Below are 23,055 nucleotides of genomic sequence, written 5' to 3' on the forward strand. Positions count from 1 at the left end.
TCTCGAAAAACCCAAAATAAATAAATAAAATAAAATAAAAAATTGTAATAATAAATCTTTAAAAGTTAAGGTATATTTAATAGTAGCTTTCTGTAATGATCCATATAAGCAATTGCTTTCAGGCCTTGATTATTTTCTGTGATTAATTAAGAAACAAATTTGAAGATCCAGTGCTTAAGATCAACTTTCCAACATAAAGCTCATTTCATTACACTTATATTCCAAAGTCTTATTGTCTTGAAAGACAAAAACTGACCAGCAATGGTAGTACACACCTTTAATCCCAATGCTCAGGAGGCAGATCTCTGTGAGTTAAGAGACCAGCCTGGCCTACAAAGGAAGTTATAAGACAGCTGGAGCTACATAGAAACCCTGTCTCGGAAAACCAAAAAGACAAAAACCCTGTCAATTAATATACATGTATGAATTAGCTTTACAAACAGGCTTAATTAATTGCTAGTGAATCTCACAAACCTACCCGTGAGTATTACACAATTCTGGTGTGAATGAGATTGGCCCCCACAGGCTCATATATTTGCATGCTTAATCCCCAATAGACGAGCTAAGGTCGGTGAGTATCAGGAGGAGATGTGGTCTTGTTGGAAGAACTGTGTCACTAAGAGTTCACTTTGAAGTTTCAAAAGTCCAAGCCAGGTACAAGGTCACTCTGCCTGCCTACAGATCAGGATGTTGTTCTTAGCTACTTCTCTAGCACCATGCATCTATGTGAGTAGCTACATTTCCCCACTACAATGATAATGGATTAACCCTCTGAAACTGTAAGCAGACCTCCAATTAAATGCTTTCTTTTCTGAGTTATGCTGTGGAAAAATCTTTTTTGTATACTGTGACGATGTGTCTTTGCCAAGGTGCCTTCTGATTGGTTTAATAAAGAGTTGAATGGCCAATAGCTAGGCAGGAAGAGGTCAGGCAAGACTTCTGGGCAGAGACAGAAGAGGAGATGAATCTAGGCAGGAGAGAGACACCAGGAGACACCTAGAGGAAACAGGATGCGCAAGATGGAGAGAGGCAATGCCACACATAAAGCGTAGATTAATGTAAATGGGTTAAATTTAAGTTATATAAGCTAGTTAGGAAAAAGCCTAAACTACAGGCCAAGCTTTCATAATTAATATTAAGTCTCAGTGTCATATTTGGGAATTGGTGATACAAAGAAAAGTCTTACTACAGACTTGCTATGGTCATGGTGTCTCTTCACAGCAATATAGTAATGAAGACACTAACTCAAAATCAATTTTGCTAAGAAATTATTAAAGACCTTGGGTATCCCAGGATCATTAACATGCAAGAATCTTAAGTGGGGGTTAGAGGGAAAGTTTTTTTTTTGTTTGGTTTTTTTGTTTTTTGTTTTTTGTTTTTCGAGACAGGGTTTCTCTGTTTAACAGCCCTGGTTGTCCTGGAACTCACTTTGTAGGCCAGGTTGGCCTCGAACTCAGAGTATGCACCTATCTCTGCCTCTGCTCGGATTAAAGCTGTGTGCCACCACTGCCTGGTTCAGGGTGACCTTTTGATGTCAAATCTTCAGAAATTTTCGTTGATTTCTGGTGCCCAAAGGGGGGGGGTGTATAAAACTGTTCTATAAGAAGTAAAAATAAAAGACTCTCGCCAGCCAAGGTGGTGCACGCCTTTATTCCTGGTGCTTAGGAAGCCGAGGAAGACATATTTGTGAACTTGAGGCCAGCCTGGTCTACATAATGAGTTCCAGGACAGTCAGGGCTAGTAGAGAGACCCTTTGGAGGAGGGGTGGGCATGGTCTACTAAAAATGGACAGTAGTAAAAGGAGCAGCTGGGGCGACTGGTTTTGTTTGTTTATAGTGTTAGGAAAAAGAAAGGTCTTGCCCAGGCTAGGCTAGCACTCTACTAGTGAACATTCTCAAAGTCCCTAGCTGTTTGTACTCATCATTTTGGAAAAGAGAACCAACCAACCAAACAAACCAAGTTCCAACACTGTACACATTCAGAAACACCATTAACTTAAAAAAGAAGACATTAAACCTGTTGTGATGGGTCCTATTTCAAGCTTCCCATCCAAAGACATCAGCACAGAGGCTGTAAAGGTAAAAATAAAATGCTGCGGATCCTGAGTGGCTGCAGCAGGCAGTGAGCCATGAGACAATGCTGCAGGACTGGGGACAGGCAGTAGGCCCCAGAGAAGCCAGTCCCAGGCAGGGGCTGTGCAAAAGACCACACTGCAGGGCCTGGGCAGGGAGCCAGGCAGCGGAGACATGGATAGGCACGTCATGCAGAGTGAGGTTGGATATTTATTTAGTGGGTTATAGAGGGAAAAGAGAGAAGGGGAGAAGAGCAGAAAGGTAGGGTGGGGGAGAAGGTAGAGAAGGAAGCTGCCTCTTCGAGAGGTAGATGGAAAAAAAAGAAGACACTCAGGCTGCAAGCAGGAAGGAATATCTGCCTGCCTCAGCACAGGGGGGAAGTGGGTGGGGCTTATCTCTTAATGGGACAGGACAGATCATTTGAGTCCATTCTGGAGGACCCTGTGGACAGAGGGGGTAGTGGGGAAAAAGGCATTATTACTTAGTCCCCAGTCAAGATATTTAATAAACTCCAAATATTGAAACTTATTTTGAAAACCTTTTACTTTTTTGTTATTCTTTTTGTTGTTTTACTTTTATAGTATCAGGGACTGAACCAAGAGTCTTGTGCATGGCAGGCAAGCGCTGAACTATGCCTTCAATGTTCCTTTTATTTTGCACCAGCGCTCTGTTCTGGTTAATTTATTTATTTAGTGGCACTGGGAACTGAACCTAGAGTTTTGTGTATGGCAGAGAAGCACCCTGAACTATATTACATTTCCCAAAGTTCTTTTATTTTTAAGGGGAATAAAATCATTTCTTGAGTCACATTTACAACATATGGGATAATAACACCTATGCAATTCTTTAGAAGCAGGGCAAACAGTATCATTCTAACTTACTTTATACATAACTCTCAATAGGCCTATGTCAAACTCCCTTACTCAAGATCTTTCAACCAATCACATACCTAAACATACAATTCAATGTTTTAATAGATCTTTTAAAAAGATCCTTTCTGAAGCTGGAGAGATAGCGTAGCAGTTAAAAGCTTTTCCAAGACCTGGGTTCAATTCTCAGTACCCATATAGAGGCTCAAAAGTATAACTAGCTCCAGGGGATCCAATGTCTTTTCTGGCTTCTGCAGACCCTAGGCACACAAGTGTGGCACAGTCATACATGAAGGCAGAACACCCAAACATATAAAATAGAATTAAAATATTTTAAAACAACTAAAGTAAAAATGTCCTTTCACAATATGATCTAAATTTTTCTGCTACCTCGCAATTAGAAATAAGTAAATATTTGTAAGTAAATGTCTATCTACATAATATATTTGCCAGACTATATATAGTTGTCTAACACTGGGGCAATAAATGCATACATGTAACAAACACATCTGAGACTTAAAGCACAATTTTTAAAATTTTATATAATTACAGAGACTGTGAACTATGTAATGTTCAAATATCTACTAAGCACTCATTATTATCTATGTTCTTTGGAGTGTGGAAAAGGCAGCAAATGCTAAGATTATATGTAAGTATTCAAATATGGCAAGAGCAATTGCATTTTTATCAGTTAGGAACAATATCAAGAGGAACTAGTTTTAGGATTTCTGAGGACCTACCAAAACACAAAACATAGGTACTCAAGTCTCTTACACAAGATGACATGTTTGCATATAACCTATTTATACCCTCTCATTTACGTAAATCATCTAATTATCTACTAAATGTAAGCCAATGCTACATAGTTGTTACACTGTATTGTTTAAGGAATAATGAACAGGGTAGGTAGGTTATATATGTTTGGTATGGCATAATCTTATTTTTCAAAGACTTTCAACCTGAGGCTGACTGTAATAATTTTTCATATCTTCAAATCTACTCCAGACTTTGCTTTTTATAATAAGTTTACTGCCAACATTTTTCAATATAATGTACAGGAAAAAAAATGAGTTCTATGGTGAATACTATTGTGATCAAGACTCTGCACTAACACCATTTTACTGTTTGCTTTAGTCTTACTAAAGGAAGATGGAATCCAATAACCTCTGCTGGCCTCCATGAGCACCTGTACACCCACGGCATACATTCACACAGACAAACAGAAATAGATCCATGGATGGACAGACATACAGAAGCACACACTAAAAATAAAAATCTGTTTTAAGAAGCAAAATAGCAATTGAGAAGATATCTGAGGTTAACCTGTGACCTCCACATAAAACACATATACCAAGTAGGTCACAAAGAACACAATATGATTATAGTCCATTATACACTCTTTGGGAAATTATTGATGCTATAACACAGTATAATACCATTGTTCCTCTCTGTTGCAGTTATAAAAGAAATTAATCTTTCCTCATTTTACAAACATTTCAGCACCCAGTTCACTGCCTCTCACCAATACTACCCCACTCTAATTCTTGGTGGATTTAAAGTCCATACAGTATATGATCTGACTGAGACACTAACTGCCCTCTCAGATACTTAATATGATTGCCAATTTTAGAATGAGACTCTGACCTTTCATTACTAGCTAACCACATCACCACTATAACCTTAATTTTAAATATTTACCTTCTATTAACACCTGACTGAAGGAGTCCAAGAATCCTTTTGTCTTCTGGAATCTATAACCTACTACCCCTTTGATCAGTTTATTATGCCTTTTAGACACAGGGCCTTAATATGCAGCCATAGGATGGTCTGGAACTCCCTAGATAGCCCAGGTTGTGGTAATCCTCCTGCCTCTTCCTCCCAAGGGCTGAGATTATAGGCATACCCAGTTTGTCCATTAATTCTACCATCTTTTCTCACTGTCTTTCATGGTCCCTCATACTATAACTTCCCTAGCTACCATGGTACGCCAATAGAAAGGTTACAGTGACAATACCCTCACTGCTCTTGACTTTCTTCTCTCCCGTTTTGTCCTTGTCTGCTAAAACTCCAAATGGGTAAATTCAATTCTTCTGGAAGCTAAATTCAAATGGGCCCTTAACGCTGCCTAGCAATGATTCTACATGCCCAAATCCATCCATTTCATTGTCTGATCCTAAAACCGCCTCCCCATTCCTCACTCTTTGTGATGATTTTGGCTCTGACATTCAATATACGATATGTAATTATTGTGAAAAGAATGCCTGTAGTTTTCCCCATCACATTTATAAACCTGCTTTTATCTCTAAACTCAGCTTTCTCTTGTTATTAAGATAACTCTGCTGTTTAATCCTAACTCATTCACTTTTTATTTTTCTTTTTAGAGACAGAATCTCACTGTGTAGACTCGACTGGCCTGGAATTTACAATATAGATCAGGATACCTTTGAGCTCATAGAGATTTGGCTACCTCAGTTCTTCAAGTCCTGGATTTAAAGACCTGTGCCACCATGCCTGGCCTTTATTAATTTCTTTTTATATTAAATCCCAATATGTCTGGTAAATATCTTAAGATATTTACTTGAAACTAAGCATTTTTAGAACTGTCAATAAATATAATAATCATAAACAACTATTTAATTGTAAAAGCCCTTTGATAAAAGGCATTTTTACAGTAAGCAGGAACTTCAGCTAATCATTCAGAACCCTCTCTGCTCTCAAAGTTCTATGGTCTTAGACAACATAAAACTGAAACACTCTGCTAGGTGTCACTTTCCTTTTAACCCTTGGCAATCCCTAATAAACTTTTTGCTAATGACCATAAGATAAATCTCTGAGGAAGGAACAATAGAATAAGAATAAAAAAACCTATTTCTTAATGTTCGGAAAATTATCTAGCTACTCTGTTCCATTTCTACACTACTACCTTGGAAATTCTCCCATGAATAGTGAAAAGAAACTCACTTCTCAAGAATATGCTGAAACAGTCTTCCCTAGGCGCAATATATGAGAATGTGGCAATTGAAAATACAACAGGTTAACTAATGGTATTCATATTTTTGTTACTGTAACTTTCTTCTAATTAACTTAGGTAAAAGGGGCAATGTATGGGAGGAGGGGGAGGGAAATGGGAAATGGGGAGGAGGCGGAAATTTTTTTTTCAACAACTAAAAAAAAACAAACAAAAAATAAACAAAAAAAAGAAAGAAAAAGAAAAAGCAATGTTGGGAAATGGGAAAGATCACAAACCAAATTTTACTTATTGCTGGGATAGAACTTGACAAGTTAAACATTTACCTTTAACAATTTTTTTTGCACAATCATTGTACACCTGTTCTTGAGATGTGCTTGATTGGAACACACGATCAAATGCATAAGGTTTGGACTGAAAAATAAAAGCAAAAGTATTATACAAATTACAAATGAGTGAACATTTTAAAACTCAAAGACACCATGACATTCTTTAAAAATAGTATACCTATTATGCACCTTGAGGGTAAGGGGCATTAGAAAATTAGCTCCTCTAAACAAGAACATCTGTTTTTGCTCTCGTTGTACCCCAGGATCTATTCTGACAAGTACTGAGATTCAATTTTCTTTTTCTACGCCCCTTCCACTTGCTATCCATAACTCCACTTCTGAGTTCTAGCCCATCAGCTTTCCTCAGCTTCTTTAAAAGTATTTTTGTTTAGGGTTTCACTAAATTGTCCAAGTTGACCTGAACATGAGATTCTCTCGGCTCAAACTCCCCAAGCAGTTTGCATTACAGGCTTCCCTCCAGGACTGGCTTCCATTTTCAATACTAATATTACTTTGCAGATAAGAAAAATAAACAGGCACAAAAATTGTTGTTAATAATAAAATTAAAATAGGTCTGCCAATTAAAATTCTTTCACTAGCTTTGATTCAGCTTTTCATTCTTTCATTTAACAAATATTTACGGAATGCAGATGCCATACTGACCAAGACAGATTCTGTTTCAGTGGAAGCTTAAGTAACAGTGGGGTTACATTGTGTTAAGTCACAATGAAGTGACTACAGTACTTAACTGACATACCAAGAGCACACAAAGAGAGCAGGAGAATGTCAGACACTCAGAGAAGAACATCTGACTCACTAGCCCGCTTTTCACTATCAGCCATAATGCCAGCTGAGTTGGTGTGAGGAAGGGGTACAGGCTTTGCTAATAAGATGCTTCAAGAGCCTGGGGTCAAAAGAAGCTTGTAACATTCGAGAAACAAAAGTCTGAAGTAGTAGGAGCAAAGATCAAATACAAATGTCAACCCAGGGAAAATGACATCATATTTTGAAAAGTCCTTAAACCTTGTGGATTCCTTATGGAAGGTAATATGAACGCTGAGGACCATAGAACCACACCTGGAGAAATACTTAGATAGTCTAAGAAAGTGGCAGAGGCCTAAAAGTTTTTTTAGGAATTGGAATATGGGGCCAGTGAGATGACTCAGTGGGTAAAGGAGCCTGCCAAGCCTGATGACATGCTTTCATCCCCTGGTACTCATGGTAGGTAGGAGGCCTAGTAACTACTCTATAATGTTAAATTTGTTTTTTTCCCTAGAGTCATACTGCTGTATGCTTTGGGATCCAGCTTTTTATCCTTTAGGAAAAACCAGGGAGCAGGCAGGTATATACCTAGACAGTCTGTCCTTCCTTTTCTCATCTTTATAGAGACCTGTTCTCCTAAGTAATTATATTATTCCTACTAGTGTTCAACCCATTTTAAAAATTAAATTAAAAACTAAAGCTGGAGAGATACTCAGCAGTTAAGAGCCCTGGCTGCTCTTCCAGAGGACCCAGGCTCAATTCCCAGCACCCACGGCAGCTCACGACTATCTGTAATTCCAGTTCCAGGGAGTCTGGTACCCTCACACTGACACCAATGAACTAAAAATAAGTAAAATATTTTTAAACTAAATCTTCTTAGACTTACTGACAAATTTTCTGCTCTACTTGATTGTTTCTTATTCTTTCCCAACCTATAACCTGACCTCTGCTCTATCACTGACCCATACCCCTGGTACTAACATGACCTCTGAAGTCAGTGCTCTACCACTGACCCATACCCCTGGTACTAACATGACCTTTGTCACTGAGTTCACAACTACCTTTCCTTGAGGTACATGCATTTTATATTCTGATTTTTCTTAATCAAAAAACTAAAATATGTCAGGTGGTGGTGGTGCACATCAGTAATCCCAGCATTCAAGAGGCAGGCGGCTCTCTATGAGTTCAAAGCCAGTATGATCTACAGAGTGAGTTCCAGGATAGGCTCCATAGCTACACAGAGAAACCCTATCTCAAAAATTAAAAAAAGAAAAACAAAATTAAAAAAAAAGAAATACATTTATTTGTGTGTATGCATCACTACACACATACATTCAGAACATCTTGGAGGAATTGGTTCTTTCCAACCACTGAAGATGCTCAATATCTTGCAGACTTAATTTTTTATATAAAAGTAAACAAGCACATCTATCTAATTAGCATGCAAAACTGTATTCATCTTTAATAAGTAGTATCAAAAGAATGCTTTAAAATATTTTTGTGATTATCAGTATATGTCTGATACTTTATCTGTTTTATATACCCACATACCATAAGCACCATAAGACTCTCTTAGGCAAGTGGGAAAAGTTCAAGAAGCCCTGATCTACAGGGCCATCTATCCCAAACCCTCTCTTTTCCCTGTGACTTTCTACTAGTCTAGTCCGCTTGCAAATGGTGGTCATATGATGCAGCTCCGAATCATATGAAATAGTGATCTGCTAGGAGGCCCTGAGAAAGTCTTACTTCCCTGATAAAAGGGACCACCCAGTTGGAACTGCTTTCTTCTTGGAATAAAATCTGAAGCTGAAGCATCCATCTTGTAAATGCAACTACAATAATCAAAAGTAACTAAGCATAAGAGACTATAATAGAGTCTTGGAAGCAGCAGCAATATCAACCTATTTCTATGAGAAAAATAAAGGTTTACTTATTTAAGCCCCAGCTGTTTTCCCTCAGCAACTGGAAACATTCCTAATTGAACTTTATTTGAGAATCAGCTTAAAATGGTATCAATTTTGATTATTCTGTGATGTAGGATTCCCCTCTGTATGCTATGAATATGTTTTATTACCATTGGTTAATAAAGAACATGCTTCAGCCTATAATAGGGCAGAATATAGCCAGGCTGGAAGAGATGTGGGGGGGAGGAGCCAAACAGACGCCATGTACCTGCTGAAGGGGACAGATGCCAGAACTTTACCAGGTAAGCTACAGACTTGTGGTGATACACAGAATAATAAAAATGGGTTAATTTAAGATGTAAGAGTTAATTATTAAGAAGCCTAAAATAATAGACCAAGCAGTGTTTTAATTAATATAGTTTCTGTGTGATTATTTTGGGTCTGGGCGGCCAGGAAACAAACAAGCGGTCACCCTTTACAAAAGTAATCCTTTGGCCTAGCCTTCTCGCCATGTCTTCTCACAAGACTTTCAGAATCAAGCGGTTCCTGGCTAAGAAACAAAAGCAAAATCGTCCTATTCCTCAGTGGATTCGGATGAAAACTGGCAACAAAATCAGGTACAACTCCAAGAGAAGACAATGGAGGAGAATGAAGCTGGGCCTGTAAGGAGTCAACAATGAATGGCAAAACAATGATGAATCGTGATCCTTGATGAGTGTTCAACTACAAGATGAAGTTCAACATTTTCAATCTGGAGACTTGATTATGTTTAAGTTGGGAGTGGTTTCTCCAGTAATAAAATGTAGAACCTTTTGAAAAAAAAAAGAAGAAAAAAAAAACAAAAACAAAAGTAATCCTTTTGTTAAGATGCTACTGACATATTAACATTCAATCCCATATACACAGGTTTGTTAAAAAGATAGTTTGTTATTTACTTGTTTGACAAAATAATCTTTTTGGACTGCAGTTCTAAGATATTAATTTTGAGACTGGAAAATGGCTCAGGAGTTATCTCCTATTACTCTTCTAGAGAACCTGACTTCTGTTCCCAACATCCATAGCTTACAATAGCCTGTAACTACCTCCTGGCAACCCAATGCCCTCTCCTGGCCTCCATGGGTACCTGCATGAATGCATACATGCATACGCATATGCACTCACATACACCCCAATGAAAGAAAAATAAATCATTAATTTTACTAAGCAAGGCAAAAGATAAAGTTATGAATTTACTAACTGAATCTGGCTTCCTTGGAAGAAATCAAGACCATGTGAATGAAAATTTTACAGTGAAGACCTATCTCTACCTTTTGAATCAATTAAACAAAGGAAACATAAATCAGGTCTTAAGGGTTTTTTTTTTCAAGTACACTTCTTTTGACTTATACATATTACACAACCTATACCCCTGTGTTTTCAAAATTACTCTATTTTACAAGCTCTAAATCACAAGAAGCATCCATACCTGACTTAGCCTTCAAGGGGATAAACTCAAGGAGTGAATTTAACCGAACTGCATCATACCTTAGATTTTTTGAATGACTGCCATGTGAGGTTGCACAGATCAAACCAAATTTGGTCATAAAGAAGGGATATGCTACCAATAGGAATTCTGAACAGTGATCTTTCAGACTGCAGTGTGTGCTGGATTTTTCTTTGACATGATGGTAAGTAAGGATGTCTCATTTCTCTCTCAAGGTTTAAACATAAAACCAGCATTGATTGAGATGTAAGTGCAAGTTGTGTTCTGCTTGAGGTAAGTAAGGAAACGGACAAGATAATCTAATTAGTTTTAATTCTCTTTTAATGTCAATGAATTACAGTAGGCTGGCTTCTGTTCTGGTAGCCTGAACAATATACCACATAAGGAATATGATTAGAAGACATTTAACTCTGCAGACACAGTCCATATATCTTTTTATCAGGTTCAGGATCCAATAAAATGATTAAAATAAATCATGTTTTATAACTTTTTTCAATCTGGTTCTTTGACATAGAGATGTCCATTTCATTCCTTAAATTCCCTTATGCACTCCCAAAAAGGCTTTTAAAATACAATTCACCAAAAAACTGAATACAAAGACCCCAGCATATTAATCTAGTTGGTATTTGTGAGAAATCAGTTCCTAACATAATGAATGAAACATATTAAATAATTTAAGTGTCCTTAATTTTCCCTTGGTTTTATAGTTTACTTTTCCATGTACTTTTTACTCATCATGTACCCAAAGTTTCTATCCGTCACTTAAACATGTTATTATTATTTACAGAAACCTTGAAACAGAAATTATACAAAACTTTTCCCAAAGGAAAGAACCTAAAATAAATGTACTTTCTGTAGTGGTGACTATTTTTTGTTTCTTTATGTATTATATGCCAAATTTGGCCCACACTAGAAAATTACTTTCTAACTTAATCTCTCTCAACTACCCCCCTCTCCCTGGGGTTGGGGTGGTTGTTCACATGTAGCCCAGGCTAAATTCATCCTCATGGGGATCCTCCTGTGTTTGGAGTGCTAAGATTAAGAGTGTAAATTACCACCCAGGCTTTTAAAAACAAAACAGGAGCTCACGATTCTCTTGTCTCAGACTCACATGTTCTGTGACTACAGGTGTGTGAGCCACTGTAACTTAAGACATATTGTATATTCTAAATTTTGGCATTCTAAGCAAAACAATCTTAGCGGTATTTATAGATTTGTTTAAACATGCACAAACCCCCAGAGAATAAAGACTATCTTAATACAAGTGGGAAATGAAATACATCTATCTTTAATTGTCTAAACCACCTCTGACACTGAATAATCAATCATAGACCCTAAGGAACAAGCAGCCCCAGGTTTGATAACTAATAGAAAGTTTCTACTGACTGCAGACACAATACACATACCCCCACCCCCACTCCCAGGCGCCTAAAGAAAAGGAGGATCCCTACACTTAACTTCCCTTCCTTACTATGATGTCATTTATGGCAAAAGCATCTTGAGGACTTTTAACAAAGAACCAGCCTGATAATCATCACACAGCAGAAGCTGGTAGGGACCTAGTGGTTTTCTTTTCCTGAAAAAACCTACCAAGATGTGGCACTAACATATTCAACTTCCGAAACTGAACTTTAGAAACCTGTGCATTAACACATTAACATTAACTTCAGTACTATCTTCAGGCCAATGCTTTCAATCATCAATGGCTCGTCTCCTGTGACCGCTCTGTCCTATTTCTATATTAAGTAGTCTAAACGATAGACTAAATGTAAAATCCCACTCAAGGAAACAATTGAGAGTAAAAACTGACATTAAAAACTGAATCCTAATAATGCATGCCTAATGCACATGGCATTATCACTAAGATGAATTTTCTTTTTAGTTTAGCTGGCTATTCTGTATACAGGCAAAATCTTAATTACCTTTAATCTTTAATTCAGAATATTGTCTCCAGAGAACTTGCAATGCTGAATAGGAAAAATTCTCATCAACTCAGTCACATTTTACACTACGAAGTATTATTTACTACTTCTCAGATTACCAAGATCAACTTTCTCCAAAATAGATTGTATTTGTACTAATATGAATCTAATAATAGTGATTTCCTCCCTTTAAACGGTCTTCACAACACTTTGCTATTCCATAAAACCCAGTAAAGAGTGAAATTCTACATCTTTCTGATACTTATTTGGCCCAGTCTGAGTCCACTTATATGTACTATAGCATTAGACATAACTGCTAATTTCAAAGAAAAGCCACTATTTCTTTTTACAGGCCTTAACTTCCCACTTATTACTGTTAACATGAAAAGTCTATAGAGGGTGAACATTTGAGATGCAAGCATATTGTAGTTGCCGTTTCTCCTCCCCTAAGATTTCAACGCCAGTAGCAAGTTCCTTAAAACTTAAAACTAGGTATCTATTATTTACCGTACAGTACAGTGGGGCCCACAGCTCAGTGATCTGGATGAACTCTGACTTCTCAATTTGGAGGCAGTGCACATCATCAACAGCATCAGGAACAATGAGCACACACAGACACACAGGAATGAATACATCCTAAACTAGACTCTAGAGTCCCAGGAGGTGAGTATCCTAACATACTGACACATGCAAACAGACAGACAACTGGCTCCCGGGACGTAGCCTCCAAGAGAGCCCTAGGGAGGAGACTATCCTAACACACACACACACACACACACACACACACACACACACACACACAAAATGTGCCCTAAACCAGCTCGCGACACGTAGCCTCCAGAGTCCCAGCTGGGGGAATATCCAGGCTAAAAGACATCTCCCAGATTCCAGGGCTTAGAACTCGATTTGGGGGTGACGCTCGAACCACCACGGAGTCGCCGGAACAGGTTCGATCTTCTCTGGCCTTCTGAACCCGCAAATCTGCCTCGCAAGAGCGAGCACTGCCCTGCTCCTCCCGGCTTCGCGACAGGCCACGTCCCAAAACTCACCGCCCTTCCCGACCTCACGCGACGTGGGTACAGGGGCCACTCACCGCGATCATCACCGTGTCTTCTCCCTGGAACTTAGCGACATACTTGTCGCCACGGTTCACCTCGGACTCGTTGAGAGGTCTGAAGCGACACATCACTTTGATGTTGCACTCCGCCGGGTCCGCCATCTTTCTGGCAGCCCGGGCCGCAGGCCGGGAGCCACTCCCCGCCGCTCAGTCTCGGGGTAAGCGGCGAGAGCCGAGGGGCAGGGGTCGCGAGGGCCGGGAGGACCGGGCTCCGCAGCGCCGCGCGCCCCGGGCAGCGCCGGGCAGCGAGACCGAAGTGCTCTCGCCGGCAGCCCGCGCCCGAAGCTCACTTCCGCTCCATCATGGCGGCCATTGCGGCGGCGCCCGCAGTCTGGGCGCTCCTCGGTCTCCCTCAGCGGCCTCCGCAGGCTGCAGGACTGGAGAGCAGCGCCGTCCTCCCTTCCTGGGAGGGGCAGCCGGGCCCAGCGCTCGGCCCACTAGCCGATCCCGGCGACTCGCCGGCTTTCGGGCAGCGGACTCTCGAACCCTCCAAAGGCCGCAGACCTCGGGCCGGCTGCAGGCTGGGCGGGCGGGAGGAGCACTGCGCAGGCGCAGGGAGAGGCCGGGTAACCAATCATAGCCCGCGCCGGGCCGCAGGCCACCTTGGCTCCACCTCGCTCCACCTCGGTTGCGGGTTTGGGCTCCAGAACAAGTTTTCCTGCGAGTTGAGGAGCGGAGGGCGCTGCGGGATTCTTTATAACTCAGGAAGCTCCACCCGTCTTTTTCTTTCGAGAAGTTTGGTTCTACCACTTAATGGTGTTGTTTAATTTAGTATGACATCAGATCTCTAAATGAAAGAGTTTGCTTTCATTTTGGCCACTGTTGGTTTTGTTTTTTTAGATTGCTTTGCCTTAACCGGGGAAATTTGAATTAAGGGAGGGGCATGGCCCTGGTGCGGCAGTAGTCCCCCATCCCCGCCCCACGCGCGCCCCTTTCAGTATGAGTTGGAGAAACATAACAAAGGGGAAGTTTCTTTAATGAAAAAAGTTTTCGAAGAGATATGGAACGGAAGGGTGGGATGGAAGAAGAACCTCTTTCTCACTCTTCCCTTTCAGCTACCCAGGACTTGACCATCACACAGACCAAAGGTATTTGGTGAATTCCCACCACCCGGAAAATGCAACACAGAGGAATGAAAGCTGGTTGCTTAAGATTGTGCCTTTAAAGGTCCTGGATCTAGGCCCTAAATAAATGTGTGAATTACATATCTAAGAAAAATATTCCGGAGGCTTGAGTTGTAGGTCAGGCATGATGTTTGCTTTGAAAGCAGAAGGCCCTAGCTTTGTCCCCTTGCACCGTAAAAACAAACAAATGACTAGCATTCTCTTCTCAGAAGAAGAATACCACAAAACTCTATGTGGAAAAGGTTCTGAGGTGCTGCAAGGGAAAATGCTTCAAGGATAATTAGAAACCTTTTCTTATGGTTTCCAGACTTCGCTGGGAAAATGAACCATGGAACTTTGGAAAACTCCAGTGACCCCTGAATTTGCTGGAGCATTCTAGCACCTCTGAAAACAAATTCAGAGTTCAATAGAGTCAACCTGATTGTCTCCTGCAGTGGAGGAGTGCTGCGGGACAATGGTCTTGTACCCTGTCACTTGTATTGTTTTAATAAAATGCCCATTGGCCAGTAGCCAGGCAGGAAGTGTAGGGTGGGGCTATCAGAACAGGAGAATTCTGGGAAGAGGAAAGGTTCAGTCTGCAGTCCTCATCCAGACACAGAGATGAGAATGCCTTGGTGATAAAAGGTACCAAGCCTCACAGCTAACACAGACAAGAATTATGGGCTAATTTAAGATGTAAGAATTAGTCAATAAGAAGCCTGACTTATAATTAATGTAGACCTCTGTGTGTTTCTTTGGGACTGAATGGCTGCAAGACCAGGTGGGACAGAAACCTCTGTCAACAGAGGAGAACTCACAATAGAGAGACAGTGGGGAATCTTAGAAATATAGAAAAAGATGGGAGTATTAAAACTTGGAAGTGTGGAATTTAGGTACAATTTAAATGGTCCAGTATTTTGAGAGGCTCTAAGCAAAGCAGAGCTCTGATAAAGGTACCACCCCAGGGCTATATAATAGTGGTTAAGGTTCCATTTCCTTGAACATGACAAAGTTACCACCCATGTGGAATGTTGTCTTGGGAATATCCTTTTTCTGAAGCTCTTCAAATCAAGACTGCTTTGCTGTTTCTGTGGTCCTCCAGACATTAGTGGAAGGCTTTCTTTTTGCTGATATTTAGAACCACAGTTTCTTTTAGTCTGTGGTTTTAGAGAACAGTTTTTCAGTGAGAAATGCAGTCAGTGTAGGGAGGAATGGCTGTAATGTTGTATGGATGTAGCAAGTCCTTGAAAGAGATACCTTTTTCTGCTGTTTTTAATGTGCCTTTATGTCTGTTAATAATTCAGTTTACTGAGATTTTTACTTTCTTGCCTCTTCAGTCCTTTTACTCTTTGTCTGATTTCTTTACCATATCTATATCCTATCTCCTTTACCTCTAATTTCAAAAGGAATTAGTTTTTCTCTTGAAAAGTAAGGGTTTTTCTCCTTCGCACTCATTCAGGACTTCATCTCCTTACACACTCACCCAGGACTCCATCTTCTCCTTCACACTCACTCAGGACTCCATCTTCTCCTTACACACTCACTCAGGACTTCATCTTCTCTTTCGCACTCATTCAGGACTTCATCTCCTTACACACTCACTCAGGACTCCATCTTCTCCTTAACACTCACTCAGGACTCCATCTTCTCCTTACACACTTACTCAGAACTCCCTCATTCCCCATAAGAAAACATCTGTAACAAAATAGACATTTCTTTGAGTTTGTGACTTGTCAACATAACACACTAAGGAAAATGTGATACCTTTATCTACACAGATTGTTAGTCTTCAGTGATAGCCCTCCAATGAACCAGGCCTCCAGGTTCATTTTGTGTGACCTCTTTCCTAGGATCTAAACTGGCCCTGTACCCTTGCTCAATACAAAAGAAGTATAACACTTCATGTTCTTGATATCTGAAACTAACTGTGAAGAAGGCTTGCAGTATCAACTTTGATTCTTGGAATACTCCTTTTGTTCTGACTGATGCATCAGGTCCACCACTGCCCCTCCCCCACTCCCAGAAAGCATCACTCTAGCAAGGTCAGTAGGCACTCCAGGCAATAGTCTCGGAGGATCTCAGCCTTCCAGGCATTCCTACCTGGGGACCAGACTTGTTAGGGAAACTGTTTCAGACGTGCAGGGCAGCATTGTCCATTAGTTGAATACCAGTAAGTAATCTCAATTGACACTCAGAGCAGAAAAGTCAACCAGCTGAGGCCTGCTTAAATTCCTAGCCCATAAAATCATTAAATGCAATAAAACAGTTATTGTTTCAAGATGTTCCTACTTGGACCTTAAATTTTATCTTTGAGAAATAAGTTTACAAAGTGTAACAAAGTGTAACGAATGTACTTAGATTGGACTTTATTCTAGAGTAATTAAAAATTTAAGAGTTGGAGAGGGGCCTGGAGAGATGAGAGATGGCTTAGTAGTTAACAATCCTGACTGTTCTTCCAGGGGACCAGGTTTGGTTTCTATGACACCCACAGAGGCTCCCGCCCATCTGCAACTCCTGTAGCAGGGGAGCCAACTCCCTCTGCTGGCTTCCTCAGGTACCGCATATACATGGTACACAGACACGTGCAGGTCTGTGTACCATGGAGAGGGTTTATTGTAACTGTGTCTAGAACAGTATTGCTCCAAGAAAATGTGCTTTATATTTTATGTGAAATGGCTTTCAGAATGGGCTTCTAGGATAGGTTAGTAATAACCATTTCTTCAACCTCTAAAAGCTATTCTTATTGTTGTTATTTTTAAGACAGTGTCTCTCTACATAACCCTAACTCTCCTGAACTCACTCTGTTGACCAGGCCGGCCTTGAGTTCACAGAGATCCACCTATCTCTGTCTCTGGAATGCTAGGATTAAAGGTGTGCGCCACCATACCCAGCACTCTAAAAGTTATTTTTTGCAAAAATATTCTTAGAGACTGGAAAGATTGCTCAGTAGTTAAGAGCACCTGCTGTACTGTAAGGGGCAGAGTTTGGTTCCCAGCACCCATGTCAGGTAACCTTGGCTCCAGGGGATTCTACACCATTCTCCGGCCTCAGAGAGCACCTAAACACACGTGGTATAGTCAGATACACACATAAATAAAAATAAATCTTTCAAAGTTATTTTTAAACATAACACATGAGATTGCATTTAAAGTATATGATGTGAGACTTTGAAGTGTGTGTTGTGGAATAATATATGCATTACCTCACATAATTATCATCTTGCAATAGGAACACTCTGTATGTAGTCTCTTAACATAGTTTAAGAATATACCACATGGTTAACTGCCATGATTACAATAGATGTCTTGTCTTGAAACCAGTCTTCCCTTTTCAATGGCATTTTTAAATATATTTTGACCAGCATCTCCAACTCCTTCTCGCTATCTACACATTCTCTGGCAGTTACTCTGTATGTCTAGGAATCAGTTGTTTTAGATCCTACATGTGGCTGAGAACATGAGGCATTTGTATTTCAGCATCCATCTTAGTTCACTTTTTTTTTTCAAGCTGGAGTATCATGTAGCCCAGACTGGTTTTGACTTGCAATGCAGCTGATATGACATTTACATATTTTAATTTTAATATATTATTATTGATGTATAAGTGATGTGTGTGATGTGTATGAGTGTGGGGTCACGTGTGGAGGTAAAGGACCTGTCAATGCTACTGTGCAGCTAGCTGGCTTGACAAGCAATTCTCCTGTCTTTGCCTCTCACCTCACCATAACAGTGCTGGGATTCCAGGTGTGCACCGTCATGCTTGGTTTCTGTGTGATGGTAGAGGTGGAAATCAGGCCATCATGCAGGCTAGGAGTTACATTCTTAGCCCGCTCATTGTGTGTGTATCATATTTTCTTTATCCTTTCACTTATTCCTAAACATTTAGATTGGTTCTGTGTCTTAGCCATTCTTAATAATGTTGCAATAAACATGGAAGCACAGGTACCTCTTGGACATACCTACCGATTGCATGCTTGGATGCATGCCCAGTAGTGGGATAGCTGGGTTGCACAGTAACTCCATATTTTACTTTTTGAGGGAGCTGCTTTTTCCCATAATGACTGTACTGTTTATTCCTACCAACGGTGTGTGAGGGTTCTCTTTCCCACATTATAACCAACAGTTATATTTTGTGTTTTTAATAGCGATTGTATCATGTATGAGGTAATATCTGATAGTGGTTTTGATTTGCATTTTTTGTAATGATTGGTATTGTTGGACATTTTCATCTACATATTGGCTACTATTTAGATCCATAATCCATTTAAAATTGTTAAATTTGTTTTCTTGCTATTGAAGACTTTATCACTTGGATCTTAACTGACCCATTAGCTATGTACTTTTCAGACAAGTTCTCTCATCCCATAGTCTTCCTCTGCTAATTGTTCCTTTTTCTGTGGCAGAAGATTCTTAGCCTGGCGTAGCCTCATTAGTCGATTCTTGCTTTTGTTGCTGTGCTTCTGGGATCGTAGCCACAGAATCCTTGTTCTGGCCACTGTTGTGGAGGATTTCTTTCTCATATATTTTCAGGTAGGTTCATAGTCTGAGTTTTGCATTTAAATGTTTATTCCATTTTGATTTTATTTTTGTATATGTTGTGAGATAAGGTTTCATTTCATTCTTCTGCATGTAAGTATTCAGTTTTCCCAAATTCTCTGTTGTGTGGACATGTTGGATTTCTTTGGGGGGTTACCTATTCTAGTCCATTGGCCCATGTGTTTGTTTTGCTCCTGGTACCAGGGTGTTTTGGACACTATAACTGTGTAATATATTTTGAAGTCAAGTGTTGTTATGCAGGTGTCTACTCCCTAGCTGTGTGTGTTCTTTCTGCTCAAGAATGCCGTGACCATTGAAGGTCTTTTGTGCTTCATGCCCAACATAGAATTTTTTAAAATATGTATTTTTCTGTGGAATAACCTGTTATTTCCATAGGGATTACACTGAATCTATAGATTGCTCTGATCTAAACATCACTAATGACATTCTTTTGGACTGGTTGTTTTCCATAGAGATGATCTCTAATTTATTGCTAGGTTAACACACATTCTGCTGTCAGTTTGGGGGTTTTTGTTTGTTTGTTTGTTTGTTTTTTATTGAATAGAGTTGGATGATCTCAGGATTCAGTCTGTAGTTTGTTTTTCAGTTTTCAGGGAAGCAAGCCAGTCTTCTCTCCAGCTGTATCTGGGGTTCCCTAGTTCTCACCCTCTTTGGCCCAGCCTACCCAGATAGGAAGTTTCCTTCCTTCAATTGTGTAGGAGGGTGCAATCGCTTGGCATTTCTGATTGAGGGAGATTGTATTTCCTAAGTCTCTATAGAAACTTCAACAAAACTTTCCTATTTTCCACTCTACCCTTCCCCATGCCTCCTGGTGTCTACAATTCCTAAGACGTTCGATGTTGTATGTAGATTACAGGCTGACGTCTTAACTTTCTACTCTCCTAGCCTAGGATTTGGCATTCTCCAGAATATTTAGGTAGGTTATATCTCCAAAGTGGTGGTACTGTCTTCTTGGTTATGGTTTTCCTACATTTGTGGGTTTAGGACTTTTGTTTGTATTTACTATCACTTTAATGGAAAGTCAGGGGACAGAAGATAAATGTGAATATTTTTTCTTCTTTATTTTCCTTTTTGCAGTACTGAAAATGGAATCCAAGACCTATGTCAAGCAAGCACCCCACCACTCAGCTTTGTTCAACACCCAACTTGCCCACTTTGTAACTGGCCACAGTTTATGCCTGCGACTCTGTTTATCACCAAAATATAACCTTTCTGGAGAATGCTACTCCATAGGCTCTCTTAAGTGCTAGTAAATCATCTGTATTGAATGACATTGGAATTCAATGAACGCCCCTTAATTGCCCTGCTGTGCTCAAGAGGTGGTGGCTTAGGAGTTTGAGCCACTTCCTCTTGAGGGAAGCCTGTTCTGGGGTGGTCATTGTAATCATAACTCATAAGTTCTATAAGTGGTGCCACAAAAAGTGCTCATTTAGGGAGCAAGTTATTTTCATTTATTTACTTACTGTGTGTACCCCCCTTGCTGCTGCAGCTCTGTGAAGTCAGGGTTGTTGATTCTCTCCTGCACCATGTGCATTCTGGGACTAGAACTCAGAGCCTTCACCCTCCTAGACATCTTACTGCCTCCAAGGGTTTCATGCCTCTTCTTTTTTACATTTATTTATGTATATATGTGTTTGAGGTGTGCACGTGTTGTTTTGTTTTTGCTGGATGCTTTATTTGGGAAATGTGTAGCTTACAAAAGTCAGTTGCAAACTATAGAGACCTCTGCAGTCATGACTTGATTTTCATAAGTGACAGAGTGGGTGGGTTCCAGGGAAGTGAGGCAGAAGGATGAATCTGAGCATCTCCCAAGTTATTTCAGGAAACAGAGTAACAAAATGCAAAGGCAAAATAGGTGAAAATTACCATCAAGGAATTCGGGGTTTTGTTGTTGTTGTTGTTTTTGGTTTCTTATAAGCAATATTTGGCAACATGGGAGCATTTTTTTCTCTCCAAACTGCTTCCTGCTGAATGGGGGCACTGCTAATCAGATCATTTAGGGTGTAACCTGTGTGCCAGGTTTATCTCAGTTGGCAGTTGAGTGAAGTAATTTTTTGAGGGTGTTCACAGCAACCATTCAGGAGTGCATGGTCTATCATACCATATTGGGATAGATGCAATCCACAGGGTTGCATCCTCTGTGAAAACAAAAGAAGAAACTCCTTTCCAAAGCATCATATCCTTAGACCCAAATTCTGAAGTCATACCCTCATGATATCCGTTCTGGTTCCACTTGGCAGCCCATATAATGAAATGTCTCTCTGTACTTAGCTCCTTCACAGTCAAAAATTTTAAAGAAAACACAATAATACAAAGAATCCAGACTCTCTGTGAATTTTCCATTTTTACATGCCTTATTTTTCTTTATTTCTCTTAATCTGTAACTATCTGTATTCTGTCTCCTTAAAGACTTTACCCTTTTTTTTTAAAGACATTAACTTTATTCTCTATATTCTTTTTCTTCTCTCTCCCAAGCCTACGTACATTCATCCAACACTGTGATCCATAAAGGTCTTTTATGTCTGAATCTGTCCTATTGTGAATCTGTAATTTTTTTACTATCCAGGAGCACTTTGTTTTGAGCCTTTAAATCACTAAGTGCTTAAGAATCTAAGCTGTGACATTCCCAGGTCAAAAACAGGTACAGCAGGCTTGCCCCGCCCAGTTCAACATGGCGGAGCCACTTGTGACTGAATCAGTTGCGCCTCTGAGCTGCAGGGCGAAGGGCTACTCTGGATGTTGGCTCCACTTCTCTCCAATTTCAAAATGGAGGACGTACCATTTTCTACTAGCTCTGGGGCCGCCAGGTAGGAGCCGCACTCTGCACTTTAACTCTGAGACTGAGCGTGCAGCACAGAAACTCTTTTCATCCAAGTTACAGCCAAATCTGACAAGCAGAGCACTGTGCAGTCTGAAAACACGTCTCTGTATGGCAACAGGAATCCGCCATGCTCTTCCACCTGCCTAAGCCTGATTCTGCCGTCTGCCCAGGTGCAGGTGGGGAGTGCTGAGCCATTGGCATGGTCTCAGAACACTCTCCTTCTGATCCCAAGTGGGAACACAAACATCCAGTCCCATAAAAGCCATTGAAATGCTTTAAAGCCAGAGTTTGCACTGGCGGCACAGTCCCAAGAAGCTGCGCTTTAAAATGATGCAGCTTTTTTTCTGCTGCTGTTGCTGAATCAGGAAATCTCTCTATGGCATGCCACCAACAAAGAGCAAAACTCTACACTAAGCTCTGTTTTTTCTCTGTTTAAAATTAAGCTCTCTCAGGTTTTTAAGTGGATTTAGTCCATCACATCTGGGCGCCACTCTGTTGTAATCCCGGCCACCCCGCATGGCTAGCTTTACCCGAAATAATTACACAGACTGTATTCTTTTAAACACTGCTTGGCCCATTAGTTCCAGCCTCTTTTTGGCTAGCTCTTACATATTGATCTAACCCATTTCTAATAATCTGTGTAGCCCATGAGGTGGCTTACCAGGGAAGATCTTAATCTGCAGCTGTGTCGGGTGGGAGAATCATGGCAACTCCTGACTCGGCTTCTTTCTCCCAGCATTCTGTTCTGTCTACTCCACCCACCTAAGGGTTGGCCTATCAAATGGGCCTAGGCAGTTTCTTTATTTAACCAATGAAATTAACACAAAACAGAAGACTCTCCCCCATCATTTTTCCTTTTTCTGTTTAAACAAAAAAGAAAGGCTTTCACTTTAACATAGTAAGATTACATATAACAAAACAGTTATCAAGCAAGAATTACAGTTACAATATTTATATCTACTTTATCTTTTATCATAACTAAGGAAAACTATAACTAACCATTCTTCAACTCCATCAAAGACTCCAGAAAGATATAATATTACCTAAGCAAACAAGAAACCCAAAGAAATGACAGAGACATCTCGCTCCCTGTACAGTCACCCAAAGTTCCTCTGTACCGTTGGGGCATCCATCTTCAGCCTTCAGGCC

General features: G+C 40.2%; 1 protein-coding gene and 1 pseudogene across 2 annotated transcripts in view; one reads left to right on the plus strand and one right to left on the minus strand.

Moving 5' to 3' along the window:
• Kif5b (kinesin family member 5B) overlaps window positions 1–13,946 on the minus strand; it is a 47,958-nt gene extending 34,012 nt beyond the window's left edge. For both annotated transcript variants that reach the window (XM_013348988.2, XM_005354812.3), the window contains exons 1-2: window positions 13,403–13,946; window positions 6,236–6,323 (exon numbers count right to left, since the gene is read on the minus strand). In XM_013348988.2, coding sequence (XP_013204442.1) covers window positions 6,236–6,323; window positions 13,403–13,528 — 214 coding nt within the window. In that variant the 5' untranslated portion in view covers window positions 13,529–13,946. The remainder of the gene's footprint in view (window positions 1–6,235; window positions 6,324–13,402) is intronic.
• LOC101980630 lies at window positions 9,405–9,727 on the plus strand (annotated as a pseudogene).
• Window positions 13,947–23,055: the final 9,109 nt, after the last annotated feature.

Source organism: Microtus ochrogaster, chromosome 16 (assembly GCF_000317375.1).
Source record: "Microtus ochrogaster isolate Prairie Vole_2 chromosome 16, MicOch1.0, whole genome shotgun sequence".
Classification (NCBI taxonomy): domain Eukaryota; kingdom Metazoa; phylum Chordata; class Mammalia; order Rodentia; family Cricetidae; genus Microtus; species Microtus ochrogaster.